Source organism: Ursus arctos, unplaced genomic scaffold, assembly GCF_023065955.2.
Source record: "Ursus arctos isolate Adak ecotype North America unplaced genomic scaffold, UrsArc2.0 scaffold_25, whole genome shotgun sequence".
NCBI lineage: Eukaryota > Metazoa > Chordata > Mammalia > Carnivora > Ursidae > Ursus > Ursus arctos.
Genome location: NW_026622930.1, coordinates 35228079 through 35249897, shown reverse-complemented (window position 1 = coordinate 35249897; position 21819 = coordinate 35228079). Strand labels below are relative to the sequence as shown.

At 42.6% G+C, this 21819-nt stretch overlaps 1 protein-coding gene across 4 annotated transcripts in view; it reads left to right on the top strand.

The window, feature by feature from the left end:
• Positions 1-21819, top strand: part of SYNE2 (spectrin repeat containing nuclear envelope protein 2) — a 308022-nt gene that overhangs the window by 210904 nt on the left and 75299 nt on the right. For 3 of the 4 annotated variants that reach the window (XM_026486841.4, XM_044379732.3, XM_048220054.2), the window contains exons 65-78: positions 2150-2236; positions 5464-5694; positions 9504-9686; positions 10684-10812; positions 11354-11475; positions 11622-11763; positions 13351-13479; positions 15052-15204; positions 15330-15539; positions 16851-16952; positions 17884-18003; positions 18145-18345; positions 19881-20054; positions 21500-21631. In XM_026486841.4, the coding sequence (XP_026342626.2) occupies positions 2150-2236; positions 5464-5694; positions 9504-9686; positions 10684-10812; positions 11354-11475; positions 11622-11763; positions 13351-13479; positions 15052-15204; positions 15330-15539; positions 16851-16952; positions 17884-18003; positions 18145-18345; positions 19881-20054; positions 21500-21631 (2115 nt within the window). Of the gene's footprint in view, positions 1-2149; positions 2237-4691; positions 5308-5463; positions 5695-9503; positions 9687-10683; positions 10813-11353; positions 11476-11621; positions 11764-13350; positions 13480-15051; positions 15205-15329; positions 15540-16850; positions 16953-17883; positions 18004-18144; positions 18346-19880; positions 20055-21499; positions 21632-21819 lie in introns of those variants that run through there. The other variant, XM_044379733.3, reaches the window with a different exon arrangement.

Below are 21819 nucleotides of genomic sequence, written 5' to 3'. Positions count from 1 at the left end.
TTTACCAACTTCCTTCAAAACTGGTTCTTCTAATTTCTCAGTGTCTGTTTATGGCACCACTATTTTCTCAGAGTCTCAGACAGACTTCAGAGTCATCTTAGGCACCTCACTCCTCTTGCCTTCCCTGTGCAGTCAGTGGCCAAGTGATGTCCATTCAATCTGTACATTCGTCCTCTCCTCCCATGATTTTGCCATCATCCTATTCCGGGCAGTTGTGACTTATGCCCTGGACTTTTGGAGCAGTCTTCTAATTGGGTTTATAGCCTCCGGTTATTTTTCCGAGTACATCTTATATAATGGTAACTGATGATTTTTTCCTAAAACCATTACCACGAAGCTGAAATCTTTAGTGGATTCTGATTATCTGCTAAGGAAAATGCATTCTTTTTAGCCTTTTCAGACTCTCATGATCCTGACCTCCCTTTCCAATTTTGTCTAAGCTTTACTTTTAGTTCTTGGTTCATATCTTTCTAATAGCAGCTCTTGTTTTCAGTATAAGAAGCTGCAAAGTAACATTTTGTTAGTAACTGCTTGATGCTTTATATATGTGTCATGTTGTTTAGTGATCACATGCGTGAGTGAGGTAGCTTCTATTCAGAGGCTCAGAGAGTCCCAGTTAACTTGTCCAAGGTCATGCAGCTTGTAAGTACAACAATCAAGATTGGTCAATTATACTTTTCCAGACACATGATGTTAATTATTTGGGTATATATCATTTTCCCATTGTTGAACCGTGGCTAACCCAATAAGTGGGAGTGCTGGATCAAAGTATACATCCATTTAAGGTGTGACACACATTATCAAACTAGAAAGTTTGCCCTCTCGAAAGACTGTATCAATTTTATTCCTCCCAGGAATGCATGGAAATGCCTCTTTCTTGACACCAGACTGAGATGGGTTATTTTCAATTTTAGCCAGACTTATCCAGTGGTTTAAATTACATTTATGTTCTAAGAATGTTGAATATCTCTTTGTTCATTGGCTTCTGTATTCTTATTTTTTAAGATTTATTTATTTGAGAGAGAAAGAAAGCATGCACACACACATGGAAGGGGAGAGGAGTAGAGGGTGAGGGAGAGAGAGTCTGAAGCAAACTCCCTGCTGAGTGAGGAGCCCGACATGGGGCTTGATCTCATGACCCTGAGATCACGACCTGAGTTGAAACCAAGAGTTGGACACTTAACCGGTTCTGCCACCCAGGCGCTCCCGCTTTCGTATTCTTTTATGAATTGCTTGTTCCTGCCATTTGACTTTTTGTTCTACATAGGGTTTGATATTTTCCTTACTGACTTATAAGGATATATATTAAGGATATTAACACATTGTAAGCTATTATCCCAGTGTGTTATTTCATTCTTAACTTAGGTTATGATGCTTTTTAAGGTAAACATTATTTTTTTTATGTTGCTAATACTAACATTCTTTCCCTTTATTGTCATGCTTTAAAAGTCCTTCCCCACCACTAGATTAGAAAAAGATTCACTCTTTTTTTTTTTTTTTAAGAATTTTTATGGTATAACTTTTACATTTAAATATTAGGTACAGGGGGCGCCTGGGTGGCTCAGTTGGTTGAGCGTCCAGCTCTCGATTTTGGCTCAGGTCATGATCTCAGGGTCATGAGATGGAGCCTTGTGTTGGACTCGATGCTGGGCGTGGAGCCTGATTAAGATTCTCTCCCTCTCTCCTCCCCACTCACATGCTCACTAAAAATTAATTAATTAATAAACAAATAGTAGATACAATTAGAATCCATTATTAGGAGTAAGACAAGGATTTGGTTATACTTTTTCATGAAATACCTGAATAGTTCCCAAATTTAATAAGTTAATCTTTTCCCCTATTGTTTGAAAGGTGGCCTTTATCATATAATTTCATTTAATTTTAGTTCTCCTATTAATCCACTTAAATACAGAATTCTGTAGATTTCCTTGTATGTTCCTCATTAACTAGAGAGCTTTGGAAAATTTAAGTCTTTCAAATAAAGACAAACCTGAGGAAGCTGATTTTTCTTTTTCCCTAATGAACCAACTTTTCTCTAAATGCACCTGACTTTTCTGGACATTTCTGCACCCAGGTGATATGTAAAATGAGCTAGTGCATGGCAGCAAGGGCAGGAAGTTTTCTGGACCTCTGGTTCTTTTCTTTACAGGAAGCAGCTGAGAAAATAAGCACATGTGAAAATCCTATGGCACAAATTCTTGCACCAGATTCACTGAGTCCCAGCCAAACAGAGGAGGTAAGTCCCTGCCGGTAACACGCAGACTACTCAGGTACCTGGCAAGCTTTCTGTGTTTGGAATACTTTGTATATCGAGCAAAGAGTTCTTTGTGAACTTTAACATCTTCATATGGGCTGTCAGGCTGGAGAACTGGAAGATCTGCCATCAGGTCTTGACCTAGAAAGTAAGCGTGGTGCAGAGCAAGGAAGGCTTGATCGCTTGCTGGCCATTTGTCAGGGTGAACTAGCCTTTCCACCAACAACTACTTCTTTCTTCTGTAGCTGTAACTTACGTAACAAGTGTGCGTGTGGTGGTGCTGGCGGGGGAGACTTGCAGATGTTTATAGAATTGACTGTAAAATGTTAAGGAGTAAATTTAAAGCATTGGTATTTTGGCGTGAAATAGAGCCACCGCTAGAAAATTAGCCTGCATTTTAATTAAATCCTGTTACTTAGATCAGTGGTGTGTTGATGCGGAGACCAAACAGTGTGTGACATAAGTGAGAGCCTAACTTGGATGCTAGAGCATTGGCGACGTCACGTGAAGAATGTGGACTTGTAGACCCCAAGGCGTAATGAAATCAAGGATGGAATCCTGGTTCCACTTATTAGTTGGGTGACCATAGGTGGTTTGGATAAACTGTCTATGCCTCAGTTTCTTCATCCATACACTGGGAATAATAAGGGCTTGTGATGGGAAATAATGAGAGGATGTGTGTGTCACCTAGCATGGTGGCCTGGCCCCAGAGCCCAATAAAGGGTTGGGTATTATTAATTTACAGTTACGTGGTGATGACATACTTTTCTTTAACAAGAAATACTTGTGGTGATACTTTTTAGTGCCCCAAAATGCACAATCATAAAACACTCACTTAAATCATTTCTGCTTTTAAAATTTGGGGCTATCATTTAGAGAAGATATTTAGCAGCGGTGTGGCTGTGGAGAGAACTGTAGACTCTGAATTAAAAGATTGCAGAGCTGTGTGACCTCAGGCAAGTAACTTAGATGTGGGCCTGAGCTTCTCAGGGGCCAAGTGGTGAAATTGGAGGTGGGTGAATTGCTTAAGCGTTAAATGAACTCGGGTTTCTCTGACTATAAAAAGAGGTGGGTGAACTGGTTACTGGCAGGTTTCCCAGGCCACCTTTAGCAACTGCAGTTTCTATGGTTGCAAATATTCTTTATTTTCTTCCGTTCACCTTTGGATTCTCTTCAGTTTCAGATAACTAGCAAATAAAGCCCAGATTAGTTATCCAACTTCCTTGTTTTCTCATTAATTCAGTGAGTTAGTGAAAAAGGAAAGAAATTCAGTATTGCCACTAAGAAACGTGTGTGGTCTATGGTAGGTGCTCCAATAATGTTTTTGAATAAATGAAGAAGGTCGATGGTAAATCTGTTATCACAGACTAGTTAATATTAACAATTGTTATCTCAGGTGACAAAAAAGAGGATCCCAAAATCGTTGCCGCTAAGATACAGCAATATCTGAAAACTAGAAAATAATTAATCTGTTGACTAGCAGTTGGTGTCTGGCAGTAAAATCACACAACTGTTGCTTTTTTAAGAAATCTGGATTAAAAATGAAAATTGAAACCAGGTGACTCCCATGTATAGCCCCCCCCCCCCAACTGTGCAGAGAAACACAAGGCAAGGGAAAACTTTCTTAGGAAGGGGATTCTTGAAAAAAATATTGACGAAGGCAAGGGAGAAACAGTGTTTTGTCAGTAAAGAGCAAATATGTGTGAAGTTATTAGATGGTCAAGGGGAACACATGCAACTCAGAGACGCCCCTGCGAAGCCAGCTTTGCTAATACTCACCATGTGTGGGAAAAATGAATATTTTCACACCCTGCATGTTGTCGTTGCCACTTGCCCATTTTGTTTACTTTTCTTGTACTGAAAGTTCATGTTTAAACACAATTCTGTAGACATTGGGAATTTTTCCGCCTTTGAGTTGAGTTTAGGCTATACATTTGTGAACAATTTTGTAAACATGTAGTTAGCAAAGTCTTATATAGAAAACGTCATATTTCATCATAATCAGTAAAATATTGAGATCAGTAATTTTGCAGAACAAAACACAAATTCCTAAAGGAATTTCTCTAGAAGGGTCGATATAATCTTTCCATATTCTGGAAAAGTACATGAGAAGCATACATATCTGTGTATCAAATCTTCTTTTACTTCCAAATTGAAAATATCTAATATATTTTTTAAAAAGATTTATTTATTTATTTGTCAGAGAGAAAGAGCACATGAACAGGGGGAGTGGCAGGCAGAGGGAAAAGCAGGCTCCCCGCCGAGCAAGGAGCCCGATGCAGGACTCCATCCCAGGACCCTGGGATCATGACCTGAGTCAAAGGCAGATGCTTGATCAACTGAGCCACCCAGTTGCCCTGAAAATATCTAATATATTATTAATAGAATACTTAATTTGGTATCTGAGAGAAATTTTTCTTTTGGATCGATAAGCAACCGAGGTGTTTCAATAAGAGCACATCTTCCATTATGCTTTCTTATACTATAGTATAAGCACCAGTCCTTAACTCCGTAATATTTGAGTATCTAGACGGTGAAAAGCAGTTTCCAGGATTCCCTCCGAAGAATAGGAGAAAAATTTCCAGATTACCCTAGATTACTCCAGCTTACCTGAAGTTCATTGCTTGACTCACATTGAAAGTTTTAATAGGGAGAAATTTAGATGAGTAATAGCATATACGTTAGGGGGAAAAAAAGCCAAAATACTTTAAAATCTACTTGTTAAGTGCGTGGCGTATTTCCTTGTATCCCAGCTGGTGTGTAAAGAGCCTTTTTTTCCTGTTTGATCAGAGCTCACAGCAATGTAAGCATTGCTTAATCATGTGTCGCACAAATTCAAACACTGGCCAATTCGCTGCGAAGTTTCAGGCACACACACCCACACGCACACCCTCTCACTCACACTCACCTGCCTCCTGGGGCCCGCTCGCTGCTTAATGAACTGCGAGCCCGTTTGCGCCCTCTGCGCCTGGAAACACCACCTGTGTACATGCAGAGCGGCTGCTTGGAAACCTGGAGCACCAGGTCACGTGATTGTTGCTATGCGTGTGGAGGTGCATTTTTCTTTTCTTTCTTACTTCTGCCCTTATTTATTTGTTTTCTTTTAACTGGGGAAAATGCTGGAAGTTCGCAGGTTTTTGCAAGCTCGAATCTGAAAACTTTGGGTGCCGTGGCTTTTCACTGCTGGATTATCTTTGGATTTATCTTAGGGTGCCACGCCTCCTCTCAAGGCTGCCGCTCCGGGCTTTTCCGACGAGCAAGGAGCTTTTGAGGCCACGGTGGAGAAATCGAGGCCCAAGCCTGCGGAAATCCTCCATGCCTGCAAGACCCAGGTGGCCGAGCTGGAGCTGTGGCTGCACCAAGCCAACGTGGCATTCGAGCCGGAAACATTAAATGCAGACATGCAGCAGTTGGTGGAACAGCAGCTGGTAGGGTGCCAGGTAAGGCTGATGGCTTGGAGTTCATGGCCGGCCTCTTCACCAATCACCTTCCGAGACTGGGTGACTTTCTCTTAAAGCAACAGTGTGTTTCTTCCTGTTACTCCGACCCCTGTGTTTATCTTGGCCTCAAGTTTTTGTTCTCAGGGTAATTCTTTGAGGAAATTGATGGAAGCAGAGTATTTGGAGAGACAATAGTGGGTAAGAGCTCGGAATCTAGAGTCCAGATCCAGCTCCGTCACGTTAACTATGAACTTGGGGACGTTAGCTTTCCACCTCATTTTCCTCATGTGGTCGGTTATCTCATAGGACTTCGTCAGGGTTAAATGAGATAAGGTACAAGAACCAGTGTCAGGTGTATCAAGTATATAGATAGTGCTCAATAAATGCTGTCATTTGTATTCATAATAAGTTCCTTAGAACTTCCATTCTTCTGAAATGAAATGGAACATCCTGATTTGCAAGCTTGCAAATACAGCATGAAGGGGATTTGCTGCCATTTTACTGTGAATGCTCGTACTCTTGCCGGAGAGTGGGGGGGCAGGAATATAAACTTCTTGCTTTTAGTCATTTTGAGTAGCATTTGCTGGCTCGGCCCAAAGGTTGGGATCTCTGTGTCCCTCCAGGGAGAAGCTAGAATGATGACATCACCGCAGCATAATCGAGTGTCACAATACCTGAGGTGCCTTCCCCAGGGGTGGTTAGATCAGCCTTGGTCCGATTGGCTTGCTTGTCTGCCGTTGCAGACACCAGGAATGAGGACCTCCTCTGAGAGTACCCCCAAATCACTGGCCTGGCTACAGGGAGCTCCTCCCATGATAGCCCATTATGGGATTGGGGGTAACCCATCCTTGGTCATCCCCTTTCCCCACTCAGGCCCACAGTCTTACAATATCGAGCACCTGCCTCATGGGGTACCCAGGTGAACAGGCTGGCCTCCTTCCCCAGGCAGCTCCCCATCTCTGACCCCAAAAGGCAGGTTCACTTAAATACTGGCACTACCATGTGGCCTGGCTGATGAGGCACAGGGGAGTCTGGAAAAGACCATATTACAGCACAGAACAACGTTGTGCTAAATTGAACCTGAGGTGTTCAAAATGATGAGTCCCAGCCACTTAACGCCCTCCAGGATAGATTTGCCAATTGATTGCCTTGCTGACTGGGCAGACCCATGCTGATCCCTTGATCACCACCAGAATCCTGTTCTCATGCCCCTTGTAGGAAGGTCAAGGATTTGGGGGCCATCAAGGGAAAGACACAACCACAAGGTGGCAGTAGCACACAGCAAGCTTGCTTTGGGCAACGTTTTGGCAGGAGCTCCAGGCCTCAGGAAGTCCCTCTCTACTGGAGCCCTTCCAGAGGCTGTGGCAGGAAATGGAGGTGGGGCCACAACTGGAAGGAGAGGAAGGCAAAGGAACTCCCAGGGAAGCAGGGAATCCAGAGGGGCTTGTTTGCTAGGTGACATCAGAGAGTTCCAAAGGGTAGCAGAGGCTAGGGTATTTTAGAGCCCCAGAGTTGTGTCCTAACGGTAGGGGGCAGATGTGGGGTCCCACCTCGAGTTTGGTGGCAGTAGGATTTGAGCTGATGGTTCCGGCCTGCTGTGAAAAAGTAAGCAACATAGGGACCAATGTACAGGGGCCACCTCTGGCTCATTTATAGAAACCATGGCACAACTTCATATTGAAATATATAAAAAACCTTCCAGGAGTCTATAAGAAAACATAAAGTTCCCAGTGGGAAAATGTCCAAAGGACAGGCGCAGACAGATCAGTCAGGAAAAAATTAGATTTGGTCATCTAATATTTGAGAAGAAATGTTCAGCCTCGGTTGTTAAAAATGTGAATCAGAACAGCTGTTGTTTTGTTCCCATGTTCCACTGGCAAAAATTATATTGTCCTAGAAAACTCTGGATGCGCTATCCTATTCGATTGCCTCAGTGTTTTGGGAGGTCAGCTGTCAGCATATAACAGGTCCATCTTATTTGACCTAATAACACCATTACTTTAAATGTAGCGTCCAAAAATAACCCAGAAAGGAGAACAATATTTTTGGCAGTGTTAATTACAAATGTGAAGAACTGGAACCAGCTTAAAGTCTTAACCAGTAAGGAAGTTACAGGAATCATGGACTATCAACTTGCAGCTAGTGAAGTGGGACTCACGAAGCATATGTCTGTGGACACGTGAAAAAGTATGTATAAAACAGCTAAATGGAAAAAGGGAGCACAAAATTATAGTACACTCTATAGCCACTCTAAAATCTATGATTACATATTGTTTACGCTTAGAAGAGTCTAGAGGATACAAGCAGTTTGCTTGGATAGACGAGTTATAAGAATATATTCTTTGAAAATCTGTTTTTGTTTGTTTTTAAAGATTTATTTGAGAGGGAGAGAATGAGCAAGGGGGAGGGGCAGAGGGAGAGGGAGAAACAAGCTCCCTGAGGCTCGATCCCAGGACCCTGGGGTCATGACCTGAGCCGAAGGCAGACGCTTAACTGACTGAGCCACCCAGGCGCCCCTGTTTTTGTTTTTTGAGATTTTTAAAAAAATTTTTAAGTCATGTCTGCACCCACCGTGGGGCTCAAGCTCATAACCCCGAGATCAAGAGTCCCATGCTCTGCCCACTAAGCCAGCCACACACCCCTGAAAATGTGTTTTAAGGATAGTTTTTCCTTAAATTTATCTCAAAAAGTGGGACTTGTTCTTAGTCAAGCAAGTTTTAGCACACACGATCCCAGTGCTGGCATGGGAATCTGAAAACCGCCGCTGAGTTGTATGCCCAGCCAGTTGGCATGACCGTTTGGGCTTCAGAGCCCCAGAGGAGGGCACACTTGATCTGTTGGGGAAGAATACAATGACGGTGACTTACAGGGAAACTTACTTCGTCTAGCTGATGTATTTTTAGATCTGTGTGTAAGTTGGCCGATTGTATCAATGACTCAGTGTTTTAGGTTCCAAATTATTTCTTCTGTCATCTTCATCTGCTATTTTGGAAGTTGATTTGACTTGAAAAAGAGAAAGAAAAGATCAAGGGAAAGAACCTTCCAAGAGTTCTGTGAAATTCTTTTTCTGTCACGACTCAACACTCGGATTGCAACGGGAAAAGGTTAGGAAAGTTCGGGGGAGAGAGGGTAGAATAATAATAGTCAGCATAGACTGTGTGTCAAGCACTGCCCAGAGTGCATGGACTTTAGCTCTTAACTCCTCAGAGTAAGCCTAGGAGATAAGTTCTGTTATTACCCCCATTTTACAGATGACTGAAGACGCATTCATGCAAACTAAGGGGCTCAGGTTTACCCAGCTGCTACATGGGATCTGAACTCAGTCGACTTCCAGTGTCTGTGTTTTTTGTTTTAAGTTTGTTATCTATCTATCTATCTATCTATCTATCTATCTATCTATCTATCTATCTAAGTAATCTCTACATCCAACGTGGGACTCAGACTCACTACCCTAAGATCAAGAGTTGCGTGCTCTTCCGACTGAGGCAGCCAGGTGCGCCAGTGTCTGTGTTCTTAACCAGTATGCTATGCTGGATACATTCAGCTGTATTTTCTAAATTAATTATAGAGTCACTTATTTTAGATTATTTTGGAGAGTGACATCTGCAAGTTGGGGTTGGTTTGGTTGCACCCCTGTCCAAAAGCTCAGGAATTATGTGAAAATTGTTCTTGTTTTCCCGAGGTGCCTTCTAATCTGTGTCTGAGACTTGTTGCATGTACTAGGTTGACAGAGTGACTCTAAGTCATTTTAGAATATAACGCTTGTTCAAGACCAAAACCATGAATACGTAAATGATTTTGTTTCCTAGGCTATGCTAACACAGATCGAGCACAAGGTTGCTTCTCTGCTGGAGAGCTGCAAAGATCGGGGGCCAGGAGACAGTGGGGCCACTCAGCAGGAGGCTGAAGCTCTTTCCGTGAAATTAAAGACTGTGAAGTGCAATTTGGAAAAAGTCCAGATCATGCTTCAGGAGAAATACAGCGAAGACCAGGTAAAACACAGCCACGTGTAGACGTGTGTGGGTAGGTGACATGCAGAGCTACTAGGAAGGAATCTGGCGGAGGTGGTGAAACAGCTACAGAAAAATACACTAAGTAAGAAAGAATGAAGCCCCTTAAAGCTGTAGGGGATGGTCCTATTGACTCTGTTGTTGATTCCGTCTTACCTTGCAGTTTCCCTGCCTAGGCTGTTGTTGGTGACGATGCAGGTTTGGTTTGGGTTGGTTTGATTGGATTGATCATTCTGGCTAGTAATGAGGTGGTGTAAGCCTTCTTCATAAAAGAAACATAAGTTTTAAGGGAAATTTGTGACTCCAGTTGACTGGAAAACAAAGCTCTTATAAAGGTTAAAATTTGACATCAGGAATGTAAAACCTGTTTCTGGGGTCCTGTTTGTTACTCATTTACAAATATATGTACTGATCAATGTATCATACAGTTCAAGTGTTCTTGTGACTTTAAAAGAATTCTGTATTTATAAACACAAATACGAATCTATGAGTAGATCTTACTATGTGAGATTTGCATCTGTACGTAGGAGATGGTGGTTTCTACTCAGAGGATTTAAATAAGATTGGCTGCAGATACTTAGCCTACAGTTCCCCTTTCATCCTCATGTGTTCTCTCTTTTTAAAAAATGTTTTGAACATAAGGGAAATTTGGATGCATAAGCATAAAACTGTATGTCTTTTTTCTTTCCTTGGTTTTTTTACTTTGTTCTTAAAACAGAAAAGCGATACATTTCCTGGCTTTTAGTAATTCATTGGATGAATTACACTGACGAAATAAGATGACCAGATCATCAAATATACTGGTTTTTGCAGTTGTTTTGAAATAAGTACATGAAATCATAGTATGTAATTACAGTAAATAACAAAGTACCGTCACTTACTTTATATAAAACTTTTCTATCATGTAACCTCATTATTAGAACCGAAATAAAGTGGGTCATTTTTTTTAAATAGTCTGACGTCATCAAATGTTTTGCAGCATTCTGCCACTCTAAAGAAACCTTCAGAGCATCAGAAGGATCTCCAACCAGATAACCCTTCTGCATTGGAATCTGTTGTAACCGAAAGGCCACAGTTCAGCAGACACAAAGATTTCCAGCAGCAACAGGTAATTGCAGCCCTTAACAGGTATAAGAATAGGAATAAAGCTTTCTACCAACTACTAAGCTAAGTACCAAACTACCGTCGGGGTGTTTTGTTATGTGACTGGATGGAACGTGTGATCTGCAGGTGTTCCTGGGTGTTGAGCGGGGCTGTAGGAGCTGCTTCGCTTTCACCTTCTGCAGGTGGGGACCCTCTAACTTGGCTACTTTATTAACTTGCATCGTATTTCAAACTAAGCAAGTATCTTCCGGGTGAACTTAACCTCCGTAACTGTAACACCGCTTTCTCTATTGTTTCAAAATGTGTTGGCCTCTTTTGGGGGGATTTTCCATGTGTGCAATAAATACTGTGATACGTACTTGGTCATTGTGTGAATGCTTTAAGTAGATTTTTGAGAAATAAAAGTTAATGAGAGCAAGCAAGCAAGAAAGGGAAATAGTAAATAATTTAGGAAGTGGTTCAAAATGAGATTATCTCAACAGAAGAAACTGTTGGGCAGGCACTAACTGGAAACTTTGGACTGTTTGAATCTCTCTCCATGATAGGTTCTGGAGTTAAAGCCAATGGAACAGAAAGATTTCATCAAATTCATCGAATTTAATGCCAAGAACATGTGGCCCCAGCATTGCCAACCTGATAAAGATACAACTCAGAAATCATCTGAAAGGTAAAACATTTTTAGAGTTGGACGTTCAGCAGTTTTATGGTTGGGAGAATTAAGAACATTTCTTTTTAAATCACTTGTAAAACATTGAATGTAATAAAATTTCTGTATGTTGATGATTCTTTTTACCTTTTGTTTTCCCTGAACAGCAGTAGGGCGTCAAGCCCCGAGAACGATGCTCCAGGCTCTGTCCTGTGGGCTCGGGGCCGGAGTGGAGATAAGTGGCGGTACCTACATCACGGACTCTCAGCAGGACTCGGGCTGCCGCTCCCTGAGCAGGTGCAGCCTCAGGTCAGTGCGAGCAGGCGCACAGTGGGAATGACACATAAGCACGTTTATCTTTGAAAATGCAGCAAACGTTCATTCAGTACACATCTACGTTCTGCCTCATGTAGTAGTTTATTTTCAGAAAGCGAAGATGCCAAGTGCAATTTTCATTTGACTTGCCCCTTTCGGCCCTCCTGGAAATCTGCAGGAAATGCCACTCCATCGTGCTACTGTGGCACCCTGAGCTTCCCCAGTCGCAGCTCTTACAATACTGTGTGCCCGTTTGTCTGTCTATATTCCCCATCGGGTGGTATGGGAAGAAAGACGATGTCTGCCTGCTTCACGTTATCAAGGCTCAGTTTCGATATGTTAAATGAATAAAGGAATGAATAATATATGTTTTAAAAAAACACTTTAAAAACAGTACAGTGTTCTGTTACTGTCATTCATTCATCGAAAGCTAATTTGGAATCTGCAGTGTGCCCGCCCCTGTCCCAGTGGTACCTGTATTCCACCAACACGCTGTCTTACCGCCATTGTAGGTTTTATTCATACTGCCCCCCGCTGCTTCTGGATTTCTCTTTTTTTTTTTTTTTTTAAGATTTTATTTATTTATTCGACAGAGATAGAGACAGCCAGCGAGAGAGGGAACACAAGCAGGGGGAGTGGGAGAGGAAGAAGCAGGCTCATAGTGGAGGAGCCTGATGTGGGGCTCGATCCCATAACGCCGGGATCACGCCCTGAGCCGAAGGCAGACGCTTGACCGCTGTGCCACCCAGGCGCCCCTGGATTTCTTTTTAACCAGGGAGCCCATGAGCAGAATAGCACTGTTGCTCAAGCCATCAAGCTTCTGTCTTTGGTTTTGCACTCAACCTGCCCGGACAGAGCTTACCACCTTTTCCCCAGGTCTCCAGTCTGGTGGGAACTTCTCAGCTCTATTCTGCCGAGAACCTTCTTTGACCTATTAATGTTGAATTAAGCTCATTGGTAGGGCTTCAGTCTTGGTTTCTCCTTGTTGTACACACCGTAACATGTATATTGGTCTCTTTCCAACAGTACAAACCATCAGGAGTTCTTTTCCCCAAGCAGAGGCAGATGCCGCCTCACCCTGGGGCTTTGTATTTATTCGTTTTCCAGTTTGAAAAAGGAATGAACTCTGAATCTTTCTCTCTTCTAAAGTCACAGTGCATTTTTAATACTTACTGAGCTTTTCAGTAACAACTCAAGATGCAAATCCGTCCCTGGAGGTGACTGTGCTCTTAGAATAAAGAGTTGGCTGTATACCGGGGGCCTGCCAATAGATGGGAAGAGAAACAGCTAACCTCATAACATGACGGGTATTGCTACTAAATTGAAGGATTTGACTCTATTTTTCAAGTGATGGTTTATTTTCCCTCATTTTGATATCTAAATGGACCCACAAGTGTCTAAGTAAAGCTTTTCATGACCCTTCAAAGCTGTCCACGGTATTCAAGATTTAACTGTGTTTTCTGACAAGGGACAGGATAGCAGAATCCCTGACGTGAAGGTAACACGTGAAGGCAGTTTTGCTGTTTCCCATTAACATCACCAGGACCTCAAATTGTAACAAGGCTTCCCTTTTTCATACAGGTTGCCACAAATATGAGTGTTCTGCCCAGTGTGAGTGTGTATAACTTCAGATACCCGACAACTGAAGAACTGAGAACATACACCACACAGCTGGAAGACCTGCGTCAGGAAGCGAGGAATCTGACCCAGGTAGCAACGTCACATGACATATTCTCCTCATGGCGCTATCAAACAGGACGCTGTGAATTAGTCATGATCGTCTTTATTGACTCAATAGTAGAATACATCATGAAATGGGTCCTAGAACTGCAAATAGAATCTCTCTCTTTGGCCAACTCTTTGGCCATCTTGCATTCGGTAGTGGCCGCCTAGAGCACCGTGTTAAAGGCTTCTGAACCTTCATCCAGGATTGGCAGGAGCAAGGCTCATTGTTGTTGTTTTGTTTTTGTTCTGTTTTTTTAAAGATTTACTTATTTATTTTAGAGGTAGAGAGCGGGGGCGGGGGGAAAGGAGCAGAGGGAGAGGGACAAGCTGACTCTGTGCTGAGCACAGAGCCCAACATGGGGCTCGATCCCACGACCCTGAGATCATGACCTGAGGCGAAATCAAGTGGATGCTTAACAACTGTGCCCACCCAGGCCTCCCAGCAAGGATCATTATTGATTAGTATTGTCTGCAGGGGTGCTCTGTGATTGGAAGGGTGAGGAAGGAGGGGAGTATGGACAAGATTTCCAACCTTGACTTGATTTAATGTTGAAATGGTGTGCTGGGTAGCGTTAGGTATCCACCAGAGAAGACAGTAGGAAACGGAGCCCAAATTGGGCTGATTACAGTTTTGGCATGCTTCTAAATTACTTGTAACTGGTCAAGAATTCGAGGTGATCGTGGGTAAAGAAAAAGAGGTGGCTCCAATAGCTTATGCTAAAACACAAGGAGATCTGTGGCTCCCGAACTCACCAGGGCACAATGGCACAACCCTAGGCACCCCCCGTGGAGTTGTATATCTAAGGGGGCCCTAATTCTCACAGTCAGCCCATAAATGACACTTCTAACTGCCCCTTGCTCCACGGCCTATCCCTATCTTTTTTTATTGAGCTATAACTGACACATAACGCTCTATTAGTTTCAGGTGTATGCCACAATGATTTGATATTTGTATATATTGTGAAATGTATATATTGTGAATAAAGCCAACATCCATCGCCATGTAGAGTTATAAAAATTTTTTTCTTGTCATGAGAACTTTTAAGATTTGCTTTCTTAACTTCCAAATATATAATACAGTATTATTAAAAGTCACCATGCTGTGCCTACCATTCCTGTCTTTAAAATATTGTACCTCTTTCCAGTCAACCCCTTCAGATGTCTTGACTTCTTTTCCCTTTCCAAGCCATACTTGATTTCATTAACCCGCTTTCTCCTACATTAAAATGTGGGAGGCAGGGAGCCATGGGAAAAGGGACAGTATGCTTTACTCGGGACCACACTTCCACCTGGATGGCCCTGTAGGGAAGTCCTTCATCTGGTGATTTGCCTTTTAATACCGTTTCCGTAGTCAACTCGCCTAACATTGAGTTTCTTAAACTTGTTTTGCTCAGAGTTACCATCTTTATTTATTTATTTATTCTACCTAGTTCACAAAGTGTTCAAAACAACAAATTATAAAACAGTGTAACAGAAGCTGTAAACTAACAAATCGGAAAATTTAGGCTTAGGAAGGCAAGGAATCCTAATGCTTTTTCTTTTCTCCTCTTGATTCAGGAAAACATGACAGAAGAAACATACATAAATTTGGATAAAAAATTATTTGACCTATTTCTGACCCTCAGTCAGTGCCTTGGCAGTGTGGGCGAGATGCTGCGGACACCCGGGCTCTTCAGAGAGGATGTCTGTGCTCAGCAGGTGCACTGCGAGGTAGGGAATGTCCAGTGAGCCCAGGTGTTGGCCATTGCTGCAGGCAGCCCACCATTTAAGCCCGAGCTGAAGCCTCGTAAGGTCAGAGTCCGTTCACTGAGTCTGCCTTCCTCTCCTCTTTGCAGACACTGGCTCTTGAATTGAAAAAACTTTACTTAGCTATGGGTGACAAGAAGAATGACCTTGTAAAAGCCATGACTTGGCCTGGGAGGAACCCCAGCTTGTTTCCTGAATGTTTTGACAACCTCCAAGTCTACCTGGAGCACACCCAGGCCACAGCTGCCTCTAAAAGCAAGTCCCTGAAAGCTGGTCTCGACTATAACCGCAGTTATCAGGTACGGAGCTAGGCACCCAGCCTTCTTTAACACTGTTTTAGGTTAATTTCCATTAGTTCCATCATTCTTTTTTTTTTCTTTTTGATGTAGTGTTCCATTATTATTGTTTGCATATAACACCCAGTGCTGCATGTAATACATGCCCTCCCTTAATACCCTTCCCCGGGGTAGCCCATCCCCCCCCTTCCCCTAATTCCATCATTCTTGGTGGCATTCGTGGATAGGGATTGATGAGGAAAGTGGTGAGACGTTCTCTCTGTGAAGGTTTCCAGGTTATTTTTGCTGCACATGGTTGGAGACCATTTGAAAGCGAGGTCCTTCCCAAAGTTGTGGTATGAATTTGTTGGGTCGAGCTAATACGCTGTTTCTTTCCTGTGTTACATTTAGCTGTTAACGAGCATCATAGCGGAGGATTTCTAGATAACAGGGAGCCGTTAAAGTTTCTGAGCAAAGGAAGGCCAGTCTGGGTGTGTTTCAGGTAGACTCACCTGGCCGATGTCTGTTGTGCATTAAAGGAGAGACTTGAAGCACACAGACGATTTTAGTAGCTTCCCAACTAGAGAAAAAGAAACGAAACAGAACACCACTTATGAAGGAGTCTCGCCTATAAAATCAAACCTCAATCTGATCAAGCCTCTAGAATCCAAGTAAAACAGACCCGAGGGAAGAAGAGCATGTGGGGCAGCACTGAGGCGGGGGGGGGGGGGGGGGGGTGGGGCGGGGGGGGGCATGCAGTCAGCCCAATCCAGCCAGTGGGAAGCTGTGTAGGATGAAAGACCTACTTTTTCCACCATCCCACCAAAACCCCAGGAACAAAACAGATGCTTGGGGAGCCTGACGCTGTTAGTCCATTGCAACCTGTTGGACCTCATTTAGATTCCAATTCAAACAAACCAAAAAGAAAAATTACAGGCAATTAGAGAAATGTGAGCCTGTTCTGACAGCTAATAGTACTAAGGAATCATTGTTGATCCGTAGTATCTTCAAAGGGAGGAATCTTTATCTTTTAAAGATGCATACAGAAACTTATACTGCTGAAATAAAATAATCTGTGATTTGTTTCACAATAATCTGAGGGGAGGGAGTTCGGGTACAGTCAGGAAAGCTCAGGGGAGGGGACAGAGCAGAGACGACTGGCCACAAGTCAGTGATTGTTAAAGCCAGGTGATGGTGACGCAGGGAGTCCTCTCCTTTGGTATCTGTTTGAAACTTCTGGTAGCAGAAATATTAAAGGATAAGTAAATTTTAAGAAAAGATATTGAAGGCCTAAATGAGATTCTCACGGTTTCCTGAATTTATCTTCTTATACAGAATGAAATAAAGCGACTGTATGATCAACTTATTAAGAACAAAACATCTTTACAACAGTCTTTGAATGAAATTAGTGGCCAGAGTATTGATGAACAGCTTCAGGTAATCAAGTGGAAATAATTAAACTGATCTAACCTGGCACCAAAGAGTTTTGTGCGGAAGCCGTCTTCTGAACCACTGCCCTTTGTGAGCAGTGGCAAGGCTTAAGTAAATAGATTAAAAATGAAAACTATTTATGTTGACCTTTAAAAATAACTTCTAAGTAGTTCTTTATGAAGAGTAAATTAAACCAACACGGGACTGTTGTCCCCTATCAACTGGGCAAAAATGTATGTTTGCGCAGTGTCGGTGAGGGTGTTGGGAAAGGAGACCCTCCTCCTCTCGGAGGGGTGGTGATCCGTCCAGCTTCTCCGGGTCACTGGGTTACAAGTCAGAACTCGACGTGTAAACGCTCTTCCACCCACAGAGCTTCACTTCCTTCGTTTACTCGGCAAGTGTTCATTGAGCACCTACTATGTTCAGACACCACTCTAGGTGTTGGACTTGCGCTTATCCTAAGGAAGTAAGACAAGTGCAGAGAGATAGATACGCATGTAAATACTCAAGGATGGACCTAGTAGCTGCTTGAGTCCAAACCCCTTAAGTAGCCAGAAGCCATGAGGAGCAGACTGCTAGGAAAGCAGTGGGTGGCCTTGCGGTGGCATACGGCGTGTGCGATTAAACGGAGTCACATGTGCGTACTGATGAGCAGCGGGGAAGCAGCTCGCTGAGGATGCGGACCGCAGAGCGGAAGGGTGTGTGCACTCTGCGCGTGTAAGGGGGTGCACCGATACCTCTGGGGTGAGCTTCGAACGGGTTGGGACCAGACTGTCAACTTGGCTCTTTGGCAGAAGCTGGAGGTGAGGGAGGAGAAGTGGGACTTTCATGTTTCCCTAGTTTTTTTTTCTGTGCTGTTTAATTCTTTTAAAATGAGTACGTGCATCTCTTTGACTTATTAAAAGCTTTTACTTTTTTGCATCATCTCGCACTTTAGAAAGCAGATGCGTATACAGTGGAGCTGCAGAACTCCGAGAGCCGGGTGGCAAAGCTGAGAGACGAAGGGGAGAGGCTTCATTTGCCTTATGTTTTATTGCAAGAGGTTTACAAATTAGAGGTATGTCTGAGCAGAGAACATTCAGTCAGTGAATTACTGTGATTATAAGGAGTAAGACTTTCTTCTTCCCCGAAGGGAGTTTAGATTCATTCTCCATTTGGATTATTTTCATGATTGGATAAAGATGTTGCTTCTTTTCAGGATGTACTTGACAGCATGTGGGGAATCCTGAGAGCCCGGTACGCAGAACTCAGCAGCCCTTTCATCACTGAGAGCCAGCAAGACGCCTTGCTGCGAGGCTTGGCAGAGCTAGTAGATATCGGGAAGGAGAAGCTTGCTCATGACCACTTACAACAAACCAAGAGTAAAGCTGCCTTACAGGCTCAAATACAAAATCACAAGGTAGGACGCATGGGTCAGATTACCTTTTCATAGACTTTAAGTCTTTCTGACTTAAACAGAGAGCATCCATTTTCTTCCTTGGTGAAATATACATTGTTCATTCATTCATTCATTCACTCACTCATTGTTTTACAAACCTCTGTTAGAGGGCTCCCAGTAGGAGCAGGAACCTGCTAACCTCTAAGAATATGATTGTGAGTGAAAACAGACACACTTCCGTACAGTCGTGGAGCTTTTGCTTGAAAGAGAAGACATTTATGAAGGAGTCCTTCAGACGGATTTAAGATTAAAATTGAGATACATGCCTTCAGAGCATTTAAGAGGATAAATTGAATTCAGGAAATTAGGGAAGGCTTCCCTGAGAACTGAAAGCAAAAGAACTATCTATACCTCAATACATAAATACATGCCTAATGTAAAGCTACAATAAATCTTTTAGTTTTCCACTCATTTTATTAAAAACCTCATGATCACCAACTAAAGACCTGTAGTAATGTAAGTGCTGATGTAAAAAAAAAAAAAAAAAAGATGTATAAAACAGTTCCTGCCTAAAGAAGCAGAATTCTAGGCTTGTGACCAATAGACTTCAGTTTAAGAAATTCAAAGGTAGGGACGCCTGGGTGGCTCAGTGGTGAAGTGTCTGCCTTCGGCTCAGGTCATGATCCCAGGGTGCTGGAATCGAGTCCCACGTTGGGCTCCTTGCTCAGCGGGAAGCCTGCTTCTCCCTCTCCCTCTGCCTGTCACTACCCCCGGTTGTGCTCTCTCTTGCTTACAAATAAATAAAATCTTAAAAAAAAAAAATTCAAAGGTAAACATTGTATAAAGAATGGAGGGGGGGGAAGGGGAAGATAATAGGAATATCTACAGTGTGCTGGGACCTATGCTGGATGCTATTCTGCACCCTCACTGTGTCCTCTTCGAGGAAAGGAGAAGGGACTCACAGAAGTTCCTCTAAACAACTGGAAGGGGCAGCTGACTGTACATGGAGGACAACCGTATGAAGCAAAGCCTTCCTGTACAAAGGTTCCTAGAGTGTTACCTCTGGGAGCTTTTACATCCCAGGATACCAAGAGACCTTGTCAACAAATTCCCTTCATTTGTTCATTTTGTTGAGTAGGAAGCTCTGGCTGTTGCATGTGTGGGCTTTTCGGGCTCACCCATCTATCCATCCGTTTTATTGTCTTGAAATAAATCAGCCACGTAAGTGCCTTTCTGTAAAGTTTCTTCAAACTCAAGAGTAACCTACTTGGGAAGCTCTCACTGAAAGTTGAAATTGACCAATAATGTTTGCCCTTTTACATGGACCATTTTGTGGAAAATGTTACTTAGGATGATTTTTCTTTATGATTTGTTAAAACGCCATTAGTGTTGAAGATGAAGTATACAGTCAATTTTCTTATGTTTGATTCTACATGGCTGTTGTGGGATTTGGGGTTAAAAAGCAAAAATTACTGTATAAAAGGCGGAAATAACTTGGTTTGTAAGTTTTCACAGTATAGAAATAAGTAATTACTAAGATCTTGTCCATTTTATAGGTTTTTTTTCAGAAGCTTGTTGCTGATATGCTGTTGATCCAGACATACTCCAACAAAATGCTTCCTTCTTTATTGCAAAAGAGAGAGACATTTTGGGCAGAACAAATAAAAGAAGTTAAATTCCTGGAGGAAAAGTCACACCAATGTGGAATAAAGCTGCAGAGCTTGCTACAGGTATGTATTTGGGTCACGTAAACTTTGTACGTCAGCCTGGAATTCCAGATTCTTGACCACTGCCTCCTGGTATCCAGAAGTGTCTATTTATCATTAAGCAGTAGTTAAATGGGAACTAACACTGAGGAGCGTGGAGGCCTGTTCTAGCTTGGACTGCTACTCCTTAAGTGAAATATTGGCTTAGATTTCTCATGCGTCGATTAGGGAATGACACAGCATCTTTCCACCTTCTAGGTCTGTGTGCAAATAAACAAAATTGAGAGCACTTTAAGATCCCGACTGAGGTCCTTTGCATGAAACAGTCGGTGGTTCAGAAACGGTACTTTCCGAAGAGGACAGGCCCAGGTGTTCCGTTGCTAAAGTGGACTCCTAATAGTCTTATCCCAGTTCAAAGAAGAAAATTAAGTTTGCATAAAGTTCTTTCTCAGTTTTAAGGTTTTCACCTTTAACTTCTTAAACACAGTGAATGTTAGCCCTTAAAGGAAGTAACCCAAAGCAAGGAAATATCCAGCTTTATAGTGTGATAATGTTATTTTATGCTAATGAAATGAATTTTCTGGTTAGCTTGTCAAATTGATATTTATAGCAATATTTCATAGTATTAAAGAAAGACCGTCTGAGCCCAAAGTGTGGCCCTAATAGCCAGGTGACCCACTACTTCAGGAGAGAAGAGAACTAATAAGGGGGTTATTTTTCCAACAGCTGATATTTAGTGTCTATAAGTCAGCTCTGTAGCGTGCTGAAATCCTAGTGGCGGGCTTCCATAGACATGGAGAGAACTAGGACAAGGCAAGACTCAGGCTAAGAAAATAGTACTCCCCTGATGAAGGGTAAGCCTACATTCTTCCAACGGTGGGATTAGGCTCCCAGCAGTGTGATCGGGTAATGTTCAGTGGGCTTGGGTTTGGGGCAGGGAGGGCTGGGGGTTGGGGCAAAGAGGACAGATGTAGCCTAGCAGGAGCCACTAGAGAGGGGCTTTAGAAGTTAGCCCTTCCTTTCCAAGTAAGAGAATGGCTCTCTTCCAGCCCTGAAGTCTCCACAGAGGTATACGTGCTGAGGGTATCCCTTTAACTTAATCATATTAGTCTCTACTCGATTTGATGAGACAAGCATAAAACACTGATGCCAACTGGGTTTTTCAAAACCCACACAGATGATGGAATGGTTTTCCATTAGACCCCTTAATCATATTAGTCCCTACTCGATGTGATGAGACAAGCATAAAACACTGATGCCAACTGGATTTTTCAAAACCCTCTCCACACAGATGATGGAATGGTTTTCCATTTTCCATTCCATTAGGGTTTCTCTCAGAAACCCTTGGAATCTGTGTTTTAATTCTGTAGGGTCTCAGAGTTCTTTTTTATTCTTATGATTAATTTTGTCATCGTCTGGAACTAATCTACAGAAGGGTTCCCACTGATGTTATGTTCTTGATTCTCTAGAAATGGGAAGAATTTGATGAAAACTATACATCTCTTGAAAAGGATCTGGAAATTCTGGTATCTACATTGCCCTCTGTGAGTTTGGTGGAAGAGACAGAGGAAAGATTAGTGGAAAGGATTTCATTTTACCAGGTAACTTTGCTCCCATCACTTTGTGTTTTCCTTTGCTCTGACTAAATCACTCACCTTTGAAGGGGAATGGTTTGAATTGAAGTTCAACACACCACTCACTATTAGCCATACTCGGGGAAACTGCAGATTTGATTTTGGGGCTGCTCCGGGTAGCCCCTTCAGGGGGAGGTCCTGGGTTTGAGTCCTGG